At 45.1% G+C, this 14,453-nt stretch overlaps 1 protein-coding gene across 14 annotated transcripts in view; it reads left to right on the top strand.

Moving 5' to 3' along the window:
* Positions 1–14,453, top strand: part of HHLA2 (HERV-H LTR-associating 2) — a 123,749-nt gene that overhangs the window by 72,109 nt on the left and 37,187 nt on the right. For all 14 annotated transcript variants that reach the window (XR_004539064.1, XM_033940280.1, XM_033940279.1 and 11 more), the window contains one exon: positions 1,100–1,396. Coding sequence is in view for 13 of the 14 variants with exons in the window: in XM_033940280.1 (XP_033796171.1) it covers positions 1,100–1,396 (297 nt within the window). In the remaining variant the exon portion in view is untranslated. The remainder of the gene's footprint in view (positions 1–1,099; positions 1,397–14,453) is intronic.

Raw genomic sequence — 14,453 nt, 5'->3', positions numbered from 1 at the left:
GGTCCTACACAGATACCTGAGAGTTATGAACAACCTTTGCCGGTCAGACCACTTGTTTTTTTCTGTTCAGGGGCTGGCACAGGGTAAAGAAGTATCAAAGACCTCTATTGCTCGATGGATTTGAGAGGCAATTTTTTTCTACCTACTTTGTGATGGGTAAGACAACCCCCAAAGGCTTTGCGGGCACATTCTACCAGAGCCCTGGCGGCTTCTTGGGCGGAGTTGCAGGCCTTCTCTTTGGAGGAGATCTGTCAAGTGGCCAGAGGCCACCTGGTCATTGGTGCATACATTTGCCAAGCATTACTGGGTGGATGTCGCAGCAAGGAGCGATGTGGCCTTTGAGGCATCTGTTCTCTCAGGGGTGGTGGCTTCTTCTCACCCTAGTCGGAGAGTGCTTTGCTACATCCTGTCTGTTTTGTGCAATCTGGTGATGATGACAGGGAAGGTAAAATTAGGTCTTACCTGATAATTTTCTTTCCCTTTAGTCAAAGCAGACAAATCTAAGACGCATCCTGTTTATATGCTGTTGTCTGTTGATTGGTTAGTTGGCTGGTTAGTTGATTTTGGATTGTTCTCCAATCAGGTCTCATACAGGTTGGTGCCAGCCATTATCACATCATCATATTCACCAGGAGGCGATGGATTGCAGAGAGGAGGGAGTTGATCTTGGGTGTCAATGGTTCACAGAGTACTGTTCTGCTTTGTTACGAGTAGTACTGGGAAGCCAGGGAGCTTGCCATCCTAACTATCACGCAGTTCAATACTCTCTATCTCTGCCTGCTGGTAGATGGACATAACCCATCCATCTGGATTCACCTGTTGTGACTAAGGGAAAGAAAATTATCAGGTAAGACCTAATTTTACCTTTTTTACTTGTGAAACGAAACAAAAAATATCAAGAAAAGTGTGAAATAACTAGTAAGTTTCATGGTTCCACATCTTGGTTGGGCTGAGAACTTTTCAAAGGCCCCTCATAAAATGTTACTTCTCAAGGACTCAGGCTACATTTTATTATCATTTGAAAATGTCATGCAGTTTCCACTGTGAGTAGTTACTATAATTTTCCATTAATTGCCTCTCTGTATTTTTTTTATTCTAGATCCTCTCAACAAAGTAGAAGGTGATGAAGCTGTACTTCAGTGTGATATTCCACATAGTTTAAACGTTAAGAATATCCGTGTTACCTGGTCAGTGGCAGGAAAAAAACCTTTTGCCTGTGTTGACAACATTTCAGAAATGCTAGAAAACTCTAGATTTTCTTGGGTTTCAGTAAACAACCATCAAACAAATGCTTCCATAATCTTAAAGAACCTTAAAATTTCAGACAGCGAAGATTACGTGTGCAATATTTCATCCCATGACTATATGCAGTTGAGAGTGACCTCTTTGACTGTTGGTAAGAGATTGGTTTCTAAATTTTATTTTCTATTTATAAAATGAGCAGAATTGAGCACTGTGAATTCCACACAAAGCCATCTTATCACAAGGTGCTGCTAGATTGCAAAACAGCTGCAAAGTGACTATTGCATTTCTTATGCTCCTGCCTTCCTGAAACCTCCCTTGTGAATATCAAACAAACAGTGCAGGAAAGATTAAAAGTATTTGAGCAAAGTTACGAGAGGCTTCCTTTTGGTTTAAGTTCAGTAACAAATTTTGGGGTTTCATTGGCTTTGTGTCTCAATTTTGGTCTTGTGAGCTTCAAAACAAAATTTCTCGCTTGTTAATATGTTACTATCAAAATCAGGCATGTCAATGGAGGATTAGGTGACTTACCCAGGGTCACAAGGAGCAGCACTGGGATTTGATCCCACAACCTCAGGGTACTGAGGCAGCAGCTCTACCACTAGGCCACTCCTCACCACAGTCTTTAAGTGCTGCCCAAGCATCTGCAACCACTATAACTTTTCTAGATTTGCTCGCAACTGTAATCCACATAGCAAATGGGAACATCCACTTATACTTAAGTCCCACATTTTGTAGGAACTGGGTAACATCCTTTAAATTAGACTGCCACTTTTGTATCATGGTCCAGGCAGGGCTGGTTTTAGACATTCTGGGGCCCAGGGCAGATATTAAGGAGGGGTCCCTCTTCTACCTGCCTGTCTCCCAATTTCCCCACCCTCCATTAAATGACGTCTTCACACACAAAACAGACGGACCTTCACCAAATATAGAACAATGGATCACAAATTAGAAATTGAAATATGAATACCAGAGCTGAACTGGAAATCCCAAAAAGTTAAACTCGGCAAGTACTGTACTTCATTTTGAACACAAACAGTGGTGTAACCATGAGAGGGGGCTGGACCTCCCACTTTGCGCTTAGGCCCCCTCAAAATGAACATCTCCCTTGCTGTAGCTGGTGGTGATCCCCAAGCCTCTTCAACTGATGGCCACCTCTCTCCCCCAGGTCCAGTGACCAGAACTTTCCAAGTTCTGCAGCTGGCAGCAATATTGCAGAGCTGTTGCTGATGCCTTCCCTTCACCTATGCATGCATGAAAGCTTGAGGATATTGCCATTAGCTGCAAAGCTTGGAGATTTCTGGTTGTCAGACTGGAGGAAGATGTCTTCATTTGGCAGGGCTTGGAAATCCCCACTAGCTCAAGTATTTATATATTGCACTCAGGCCAGGAGAAACTTTGGTGCCCAGCCACTAATTTTGGACTTTAGTCCCTCCCCTAAATCAGTTGTATGACTATGCCACTGAACACAATACAAAAATAATTGTGATGCACATATCGCAAAGCTAACATATTCCAGTTAATAAATTAAAACTAAAACAATTTGTTCTTCCTTGATATCTGGGCATTTTGTTTTTCCATCATCTTGGTCCCAGTTTTTCTTTTTGTCTGTCTTCTACTAATTCTCTTTCCAGTGTCTGCTGACCATTTTTTCTCCTCTTTTTTTCATTTCCTCCTTATGCCTGTCGCCAACATGTTGATTTTTCCCTTTCAGCTTTCCTAACTTTTTCTTTTCTGCCTTTGCCCACTCAAATCTTGCCCTCTTTCTAACCCTTCTTTTGAAATTTTGAGCTACCTCTTAATTCTCCATCTCTCTCAGTCCCTTGCTCTTCCATTTCCCATCTCGCTCCTTTCCCAGCCACCTATTTCCTTCTATTTACTCCTCATTACTACATTTCTACCATTGTACTCACTTTTCTCTCACTCATCTTGTCATCTCCCTTCTGACCTCATCCAAATGGCTCACCACTTTCAGAATACCCCTCCCTCTCTCCACTGGTCAGGCTATATCTCCCTGTCCCTTTCTCTTCATCCCCTAGCATCTTCTTATCCCAGCTCTCTGCCCTCCCATGGAATCTTCTTTCCTCCATTTTCTGTTGTTCTTGTTCCTTCCCCCCTTGATGCTGAACAATAAGATGGAGGGAAAAAAGAAATGCTGCATCTGTCTCCCCTTACCACCCCCAGTCCTAACATTTCTGCCTCCCATCCATCCCTAGGTCCACCATCCCTCCCCCAGATCCACCATCTCTCCCCAATAGTCCTCCCTTCAAGTATCTCTTTCCCCCAGATCCAGCTTCTCTCCCTTCAGACCATTACCTACCATCTCTCTCTCTCCTCTGTTCCTGGCCCCATAAGCTGTCCCCCATGCCCAGTCTGGCACTTCTTTTAATACTCTCCCCTTTGGTACTTTATAAAAATTTAAAAAAAGTTAGTTCAGGGAATTTCCTCGGCCCAGCATGTTCTCCCTCTTCTCTCCATTCCATTCCGATATTGCCTTCACCTTCTGTCTCGCTGAAAAATCTGCTGGTCTCAGCTATGATTCAGAAACGTTGCCCCTGGCTCCCTTTCCTGCTTTCAATCTGCCGCGGTTCTCCCCCCACCCCCGGTGGAATATTTCTGAATCGCTGTCGAGGCCAGTGGATTTTTCAGCAAGACAAAAGGCGAGGGCAACATCAGACCGGTGCTGAGAGAAGGGGGAAGATATGCTGGCCCACAGGGGGGCCCAAGACAGCTGTCCTGTTTGCTCCCGCCTCACGCTGGCCCTGGGTCTAAGCCAAATCCTGAAAGACTGCCACTTTGACATCTTTCCAGTTAATTTCCTTATGTTTCTGGGCCATAATCTGCAAAGCAAACAATAATATCAGAGTGAGCTGTCTTTCTGCTACCCCAAATTGCAACATGCACATATGATCCATATGTCTTGTTTTAGTGCGACACCCACATTATTCCTGAACCTTCAGGTAGTAAGTTCATTCCCATGAGAATGCTTGTAGAGTCTCATTAGCATTCTTTTGCTCTGCCTCCTATCTCTGTGGGCTGCCCTCCAGTTTCTCAGTTGTTTCTCTATAAGCCTGTCTTTTCTGCTCATGTTTATTTTACATTAAATTTGGTTTATACTTACTGTTTGTGAAGCTTTTCAGTGCTGCAGAGGATGCTATTCTTGGGACAACTCAGGCTGTGGGAGAGCGCAGACTCTAAGGTCTGAGGTCTGCACCCACTTGGACAATCTGCACTAACAGTCGAGAAGCTCAGGGACCAGTCCCTTGGGAGCAAGGCTCACCCCAAGTTCTATCCACTGCGGGCTTGAGTGCAGAATGAGTGGTTCCGTGGTGGTCTTTCCAGGATTGGGACCAACTGCTTCCTTCCCACTGACTGTGCGTGTGAGGTCTCCTGCCAATTGTTGAGCCAAGAGGCAGTCTGAAGAGACAAATAGTCCGAATTCCAGGTTTGTGTGAGACAAGACGTTCTCTTTAAGCTGTTTGCGGCTTCACCACAAGCAGTCCCCAACACACAGTATTGCACAGTGAGTAAGATGCTGACAGCCTTTATATCAGACTTGGGGGGGGGGGGGGTTGTCTTTAAAAGTGTTTTTTGTGTTTTAGTGTTAGAGCCAGGGTCCCCCTCCTCTAACATTCGCTAGTTTGTGGATCCCAGGTTAGCTCCCATGGTCTGTTTTTGGCATTAAAATTACTACTGCAGAGGACATCATGGATTTCCTGATTTGAAAACAAAAGCTTCTATCTGCATTACTCTTCAGCCAAGATAGCATGGATTCATGCCAGGAGTGGATGTCCTGGATAGGAGTTTCCCCCCTGAATTCATCAATATGTTGTTTGAAGCTTACATGATTAATAAGAGTCACAGTGGCCAAGCTGGTGCCTAAAGGTTTCCCTAAGAGCACAATTCCTCAGCAGCAGTGCCAGTTTGAGGAGGACTGGGATGACGAGGGTTCTGTATCGATGCCTTTACTTTCCCAGTTTGGGTCCTCAGTAGCAGAACATGCTGTTTCATGTCTAGTTTCTGATCTGGTGGAAGCCCTTGATCTTGGAGAGGAACCGACTGTGAGCAAGCTGTTTAAGCCCTCAGTGCTTTTGGAGGTAATCATGTTATCCCTCAAGGAATTAAAGATAGAGACTCCACAGTCCTCAGCCACATAGTGCTCACTTATGAGCAGCACAAAAGGACAGACCACATGTTTTCCCTCTCATCAAGACATTAAAGAAGTTCTAATGGACCACTGGGAAGTCTCGGAGGGGCCCTTTCGAGTGGCCAAAGCTATGAATGGATGCTGAATTTAACCAGCTCTTTGTTCCACTGAAAGTGGATTCCCTGGGGGGTGCAGGTTACTGAGCATACCTCTCTTCCCAGTGAAGGTGGTATGGTTTTAAAGGATGCCCAGGACCACAGACTAGATTTTATTCTTAAGAAGTTATTTGAAGTCTCGGGTTTAAAAGCATCTGCAGCGGCATCTTTTGTCAACTGTGCTTGCCACTCCAAGTTGTGCTGTGATCCAGAGGCAATGGCTGGGAGGGATTACCAGTTTCTGATGTTGGGAGTGCATTATCTAATCTAATCTAACATTTAGGCATCACACAAACCTAAAAACAGGCTCTAGGCAACCTATAGTGGGAAAAGGAGTCGTAAGGCATATTGGGGAGGGAAGGGGAGAGGGAAAGTAAGGAAGGGAAGGACCTGATCCTACTAAGTAAAAGAAGAGAGTTACATTAGAAGATTATATAAATATTAGTAGTAGAGACTAGTGTTTTCAATTTTCCTTCCTGTGGAGATCATGTTGGAATTAGTTATCAAAGAGTTTTCAATTTTTTCCAGAATAGGGCATGGTTGGGTTCTGTTCCAACTGTCTCTGCAAGGTTATTCCAGATTTTGACTCCTAGAAAGGTGAGCATGGATTGGAAAATTCTTCTGTATTTTGGATTTTTTGAGATTATGTAGCTGATGCTCTCTGTATGATAATTTCTGAGTCGTGAGCAAAATGTCTGCTTATTCCACCTCCACCCTCAGGATGCTGTGGATCAGACAGAGGGCGGGGGACTCCTCCTCCAAGGTGACTTTGAGTAAATTACCATTTAAAGAACAATTACTCTTTGGGAAATGTCTGAACAATGCTTTATGATCAATGAGCTGAATCGCAAGCCAAAGACCTTACCGGACAGCAGATCTTGAACCCCCTAGGGGGTCAAGGTGCAGTAATTTTCGGGCGATATTGCCAGTTCTCAGGATGGCCTTTGGGCCAGAGATCATTTCAAAGCTTAAGACAAAGATTCAGAGGGGCCTGGCACCCCAAATCTTCAGGATCCCTCTCTGCAGCAGCTCCCAAGAAGAAGTTGTGATGCCAAGTCGTCAGCTGGGCCTCCATCATTGTAGAAGGTTAAGCCACTTATATTTCGTTGTAACAATATCACTTATACTTTGTGATCAAATGAATACTTATTCACCATAACTGCTAAAAACTTTTGACTTACAGTATAGTAGCACTGAAGTTCAATCAACTCTTTTTTTTCTTTCTTTTTTCAGGTGCAGCAGCTATTTGTACTCAGTCGACTCATTAACATGCAACCTTGAGTATAAATCAATCTGCTCTTTTTTTCAAATGTCGCTTCTATTGATCTTTTATGCACAATAAGTCCACTAGCGTGCAACCATACTTCTGTTGAACATTTATCTTAGATATGCAGTGAGAACAGGCTGTATATCTAAGATAATTGTTCAACAGAAGTATGATTGCTTTTTAGTGGATATATTGTGCATAAAAGATCAGTAGTAGCGACATTTGAAAAAAAGAGCAGATTGATTTATACTCAAGGTTGCATGTTAATGAGTAGACTGAGTACAAATAGCTGCTGCACCTGAAAAAAGAAAGAAAACAAAAGAGTTGATTGAACTTTAGTGCTACTATAATTCAAAAGTTTTTAGGAATTGGGTTCACTGAGATTTCTTTCATATCTGGAGGATACGAATGAATTTCGACTGTCAGATCATCTCATGTGCTGTCCATAAAAGTTGATTAGCCTCAAAACTGGCCATTTCCAGTTGTATCCGTATAGGCAGAAGAAATGGCCATGTCGGAGGTGGAAAGTGACCACCTATTTTTTAAAGGTGCACTCCACTAGAAGCATGGCTTCCTCATGGGCAAAATATTCAGCAGTATCTCAAGAAATCTTTAGAGTGGCCACATGGTCCTGTCTCCATACATTCATAAAGTTTTTCAGGGTGGACATAGCAGCCAAAATGAACTCCACATTTGGTCATCTGTACTATCAGCAGGCTCATCTGTCCCGCCTTAGACTCTGGGGACTGCTTTGATACATCTCAAAGGTTCAGTAATAATGTGTCTGTCACACTAGAACAGGGGTGTCAAAGTCCCTCCTCGAGGGCCGCAATCTAGGCAAGTTTTCAGGATTTCCTCAATGAGTATGCATGAGATCTATTAGCATACAACGAAAGCAGTGCATGCAAATAGATCTCATGCATATTTATTGGGGAAATCTTGAAAACCCGACTGGATTGTGGCCCTCGAGGAGGGACTTAAACACCCCTGCACTAGAAGAAAAGATTAGGTTCTTACCTCGGTAATCTTCTTTCTAGTAGACAGTGTCACAAACCTGCTACTGAGGTCAGGTTTGTGCCTGTGAAAGCACAAAAACCCCTGATCTTTAAAAGGGCTGATCAGTGCAGCAGCAGTGCTAGCAGTGGAGAACAGGATTCTAGCCCTAAGGAGATTGCCCAAGAGCAGGAGCCCTGGGGGGAGGGGAAGCAGAATGAGTTTAAAAACTTCCCTGAACCTAGAACAGTGCCTGTTAAAAAGCACTCTGGTAGGCAGGCTCCTAATCAAGCTAGTACACAGCTCCTGAGACTAATTGAGCAACACCACAAGGCTCAGCAAAAGCCAACCCATTCTCCTTTCAGAGCAGGGCGTGGCTTTCTCAAACCTGGTCATAACCAGCAGTCCAGGCTGGGAAGATTCAGTCTGGATCCAACCTGGGAAGAAGACTCATGTCCTGGTGCTGCTCCTCTGTCTCAGCAAGGGAACGAGATAGAAATGGAGGACCTGAGTAATTTCCCTTTGGCAAGCTTACCTGAAGAAGCAATGGACATTGCCTGTGACAGTTGAGAAGACTGCAGGAGAGAGAGCTAAGTTGTTTTTGCTATGTTTGTTCTTCTCTGACAATCCTGATTTGTGTTTTGAGGCACCTGGGACTTGTGCTGGCTGGGACTGTGTGTGTGTGTGAGAATTCTTATCAAGTCTCACCCTGAAGAAACCTTTTTGTTCTTTGAAGAACTGTGAACTCTGTTTGGAATGTTTTTGGTTTGCCTTTTTTGTGATAAGGCCAAATTAGCTGCTGATTGTTGTGCAGTGGGAGTTGTGGGGTCTGAATCCACAAAGATCCTAGGTTGGGATAGAGGGGCCATTTCCTGGCAAGCTAAATAAGTGGATTCAGCAACTCCCCACCCCCGTCAGCTTTGCTGGCTTCAAAGGGGAAAAGCCTGTGATACTCTCAGGCTGACACAGCGTGCTTGTGAAAACAAATTGACTTTTGAACTGCATAATAAGGACTACATAAGAAAGGCTTACCCTGAGGAAAGGGCTGCTCAGGTTTAGCTGTAAAATAAGCTGAACTAATGAGCTTTCTTTTGTTTTCTTTTCCTTTTTGAATGTGGACTTGAGCACAGTGACTGTGATAAATAAAGTGGGCTATCTTTAAAAAGCTGAAGCATCCTGAGCAATTTTTGTGTTTACCTGACTTTATTATCACCAGCAGGGCCTTTCAATTCAGGAAGGCACGTCCAGGAACTGTGTTTGTGCGCAGCACCCGGTAGCCATTCTGACTACTCACTATCGGGTGTGCGACAAGTGGTATCAGGAGTGGGATCTAGTGCCTCCTGCTGGTGACATTTGAGAATTGGGAAAAAAAAAAAAAAAAAAAAAAACGTTTTTGGTTTGGAATTTTTTTTGGGAAAAAAAAAAAAGAAAAACCATTTTGGATTGTGTTTTTTTTTTGAGCTTGCTGGTTCCAGTTACTGTTCTTTGGACTCTTTTTGTCGGTGGTTGCAAGGAGGTGCAGCAGGACGAACAGCCAGGAGCAGTGCAGTGGAGGAACCAAGGACCGGATCCAGAGGGACCTGACCGGACCAGACCTGCTGAGAGCTGAGGACTGCGGAGGACACAGTTCCGGAAAGCAGACAGCGGGGACCGGAGGTGGTGTGTTGCAGTGCAGAGCCCAAGCCGTGCGGAGAACGACTGGAGGCCAAGGAGGCCTAACAACCAAAGGCGTAGACTCATCAGTACTGCGGGTAAGAGTACCCAACCTAAGGGGCTGATGAGGATAAAAGTAACCCTAGCTTAAGTGGCTGACATTTCCTTCATCGGAAGGGGTGTCAGGTTGTTTGAAGTGCCACACTTGGGTTTCTCTTGTGTTTGTTTGCCTTCCAGATTCAGCAAAGATGGATCAACAACAGTTGATGGCATGCATCGCTGCGGAGAGGCAGAAGCAGAGCGAAGACCTGCAGGCCGTCCTCAAAGCAAATCAAGACCTTTGGTATCAGTCTCAGGAACACTCGCAGAGACAACATGATGAAATGGTCACAGCTATGGGCGAGCAGACAAAGCTAGTTAAACAACTGCTACAACAATCGCCTCCAAGACCAGCCAGAAGGCCAATCCAGAAACCTGAGCCCGGGACAGCGGTAGGAGCTGATTTTTTATCTAGGTTGGACTTAGGCAGGATAACTGCTAGGGGGACGTCTGACGGAGCCTGGGAGGAGTTTGAAAGGGTAGCACCCTCAGGTGGTCATTCCTTGGAAAAGGTAGCGGGAGACTATCTGGATCTCGACTGGGTTGAGAAAGCCACCCCTGCTCAGAACCCTGAGGGAATTAAGGAGCAGTTAAGGGAAGGGAAGGCTACTCACCCCCAAACCCGGTGGGATAAAACCCAGGGTTATCCCACACATAGTGAGGGTCGCCGTTGTTTTCATTGTGGAAAAAGGGGACACACTTGGCGGTTTTGTAGAGAAAGAAAAGACTTAGTAGTGATCCAAGGGACAAATATTAATATCCCTAACGATTACCAAGTGTTAGTCTCCGTAGCGGGGAGTGAAGTTTCTGCCCTGGTTGACACAGGGGCGGAGCAGTCGGTAGCCTCGTGTCAACTATGGACCCAGTTGGGAAAAACCCAAAGCATGGGGAATAGGGTGGAGAAAGTCCCTATTACATGTATACATGGAGAGTCCAGAGAGTATCCTCTCTGGCCCGTCACAATAGAGCATAAAGGGGAAAGAGCACACATTCGGATAGCTGTGGTGGACTCTACCCCTTACCCTTTGATACTGGGTAGGGACTGGCTAAGCCAGACTCAGGCAAAGAGTCCTGAAGGAATTAAGAACCCACCAAAAAGGGAAAAATGGGTGTTGGGAGATAAGGTAAAAGGGAAAAGTTCTGTCCCCGCAGGGAGGTGGCGTCAATTTAGGGGGCCAAGGCCAAAGGGATGGCGTCCCTCTATTCGTTGGGCCCCTCTTTCTGTTAAAGCCTTAACACCGACCCAAGCTTATGCTAGGGCAGCGGGATAGGATCTCTATGCTGCCCAAGCACAAACTATCCCAGCTAGAGGAAGGGCCTTGGTATTGACAGATATCCAAGTGTCACCCCCACCAGGGTCTTATTTAAGAATAGCTCCTCGATCAGGGTTAGCACTGAAGCACTCTGTGGATGTGGCTGCGGGTGTAATTGACCCTGATTTTAGAGGGAATTTAGCGGTTCTATTGGTCAACCAAGGGGATACTGAATATAATGTCCACCCCGGAGACCGCATTGCCCAAATGGTGTGTGAACGAATTTGGCATGCCAGGTTAGAACAACGGGGGCGGCTTCCAGACACAAAAAGGGGACAGGAAGGATTTGGGTCATCGGGAGATAGGTCGCAGGCGACCCCGTCAACACCTATAATAGTAGGGGGGGAACAAGGGGATCCTGTGGAGGAGACCCTCTCAGCGCTGCGAGCCGAGATGTTGGCCCTTAGGGAAGAGTTAGGTGCAACACAGCGGAAATGGGAATCAGAGCTGAAGTTGCAGACAGAAGATAATGCCCTCCCCTCAAAGGACCCCCCCGAGAGTTCTGCAGAGAAATTGGGAGTGGAAATGCTGGCACAATGTCAACAGGAGTCGGAAAAATTAAGAAAGCTGTTAGCTCAGATGAACTCACAAATAAGTCAGCTAAAAGTTCAAATGGCAGAAGACCAAGCACAACAGAAGGGAGTGAAACAGAGTGTTGGGGAGGTAAGGCTATTATGTGAGGAGTTAGCCAACAAACATGGTAAGACAGAAGGGTGGGTCAAGCAACAACAGACCCAGAAAGACCAACTGGAACAACATAATCAACAATTTGGGCAGGTTATAGAAACCTTTAAAGAAGTAGAAAAGGGAATAAGCGAGATGAGACAGCAAGTAGCCCAAATGAAGGAAGAGGAATTGGAAGGAATAGCAAATGTAATGACTGCCCTGGTGAAGCGGGTGGAGGGGTTGGAAAATGTGGAAAATGATGCTACCATAGCCTTGGAAGCTAGGTATGGGACCCCGGTGTTACAGTGGCCCGATGATTTTGGGGACCCTGAGCCACCACCCGGACCACTAGGGAAGAAAAATAACAAAACACGTAGGCGATATTGATAGTTGGTCTAGAATACAGGAGAACCCTGAGTCCCCTGTAATGCCTGAGGACAGTCATCAACCAAAGGTGGGGGTATGTCACAAACCTGCTACTGAGGTCAGGTTTGTGCCTGTGAAAGCACAAAAACCCCTGATCTTTAAAAGGGCTGATCAGTGCAGCAGCAGTGCTAGCAGTGGAGAACAGGATTCTAGCCCTAAGGAGATTGCCCAAGAGCAGGAGCCCTGGGGGGAGGGGAAGCAGAATGAGTTTAAAAACTTCCCTGAACCTAGAACAGTGCCTGTTAAAAAGCACTCTGGTAGGCAGGCTCCTAATCAAGCTAGTACACAGCTCCTGAGACTAATTGAGCAACACCACAAGGCTCAGCAAAAGCCAACCCATTCTCCTTTCAGAGCAGGGCGTGGCTTTCTCAAACCTGGTCATAACCAGCAGTCCAGGCTGGGAAGATTCAGTCTGGATCCAACCTGGGAAGAAGACTCATGTCCTGGTGCTGCTCCTCTGTCTCAGCAAGGGAACGAGATAGAAATGGAGGACCTGAGTAATTTCCCTTTGGCAAGCTTACCTGAAGAAGCAATGGACATTGCCTGTGACAGTTGAGAAGACTGCAGGAGAGAGAGCTAAGTTGTTTTTGCTATGTTTGTTCTTCTCTGACAATCCTGATTTGTGTTTTGAGGCACCTGGGACTTGTGCTGGCTGGGACTGTGTGTGTGTGTGAGAATTCTTATCAAGTCTCACCCTGAAGAAACCTTTTTGTTCTTTGAAGAACTGTGAACTCTGTTTGGAATGTTTTTGGTTTGCCTTTTTTGTGATAAGGCCAAATTAGCTGCTGATTGTTGTGCAGTGGGAGTTGTGGGGTCTGAATCCACAAAGATCCTAGGTTGGGATAGAGGGGCCATTTCCTGGCAAGCTAAATAAGTGGATTCAGCAACTCCCCACCCCCGTCAGCTTTGCTGGCTTCAAAGGGGAAAAGCCTGTGATACTCTCAGGCTGACACAGCGTGCTTGTGAAAACAAATTGACTTTTGAACTGCATAATAAGGACTACATAAGAAAGGCTTACCCTGAGGAAAGGGCTGCTCAGGTTTAGCTGTAAAATAAGCTGAACTAATGAGCTTTCTTTTGTTTTCTTTTCCTTTTTGAATGTGGACTTGAGCACAGTGACTGTGATAAATAAAGTGGGCTATCTTTAAAAAGCTGAAGCATCCTGAGCAATTTTTGTGTTTACCTGACTTTATTATCACCAGCAGGGCCTTTCAATTCAGGAAGGCACGTCCAGGAACTGTGTTTGTGCGCAGCACCCGGTAGCCATTCTGACTACTCACTATCGGGTGTGCGACAACAGACACATTATTCCTATTTGCCTGCTTACTGCATTGAATGTCCAGGGGAATCCAGACATCAGCTTTCTTTCCTTTATCCAGGATTGACAAGGATAGAGGACACGACTGCCACTTTGAAGAATTTAGGGATTATCTGATGAATCTCCCACACGGTGCAGGTTGCAATCCGGTTTGTGACTTGTTTTAACCTTGTTAAATTGCAAATGGTTCAGTATTGTTTTATCTGCTATATGTTAATGATATAAGCAGATCAGACATGTTTCTCCGGGAGAGTCCCCATACCCCTCCCTCAGTGGTGTGCAGTGAGGGCTTTTAGGGGATTCAGTGAATCCCCAGCTCTACAGCCCTACTTTTTTTTTTTGTTGTTTACTTTTTCTTGATGCAGTTTGATTTGTTGAGTAGGCAGCCTGCTCAACCAGTCAAACTATATCAGACAAAAAGTAAACCCCCAAAAATGCAGGGCTTTTGGGCTGGGGTTCTCCGGACACCCTGAAGGCCCTGACTGTACTGATCTGAATTTGATTGGCTGAGCAGCATCTACCTGTTGCCTGTCCAACCAATCAAATTCAGAGAAGTGCCCTCAGGGCCTTTAGGGAGTGGGGTGAATCCCCTGAAGGCCCTGACCACACACCACTTCAATTCTGTTTCTTTTCCAAGGTTGACCATCTGCTTTTATATGAACTGAAGAATTGTGGGAGATGGGAGGCAGAGCAAAAGAATGCAAGAATTCTTGCATGAATGGATTGACTACCCAAAGGTTCAGAAATAATGTGTCTGTCTACTAGATTGGTACGCCACTGCTAGAAAGAAGATTACCGAGTTAAGAACCTAATCTTTCTTTACTCTAAATCCAGCTCTTTACTCTAAATCCAGTGACAAAAAATCCTTAATCACTGCTGTGCAGTGCGTAAATGATTCCATTTCAGGGATGCCCTTGAATCTTAAATTACAGCAATGGGAACAGTTTTTAAAATCTACCTGATTCTGAAGCTCTTGGACAGCAATCATTTAATGTCAGCTTGTGTTCTCCAGACATTTATAGTAAGTATGTTCACGTGGTCTTTCACTTGATTGATAGGATTACCTAAGTCCCACACCTCCGAATGTATCTCACTTTAGTGCTGCTTGTACATCAAAGCACATTGTTCCCATTTCAGTTTTAAGTTCCTTAAACCAAATCAAAACATCTAATTT

Source organism: Geotrypetes seraphini, chromosome 4 (assembly GCF_902459505.1).
Source record: "Geotrypetes seraphini chromosome 4, aGeoSer1.1, whole genome shotgun sequence".
NCBI classification, from domain to species: domain Eukaryota; kingdom Metazoa; phylum Chordata; class Amphibia; order Gymnophiona; family Dermophiidae; genus Geotrypetes; species Geotrypetes seraphini.
The sequence above is the reverse complement of the archived record's forward strand: the minus strand, read 5'-3'. Positions and strand labels throughout refer to the sequence as shown.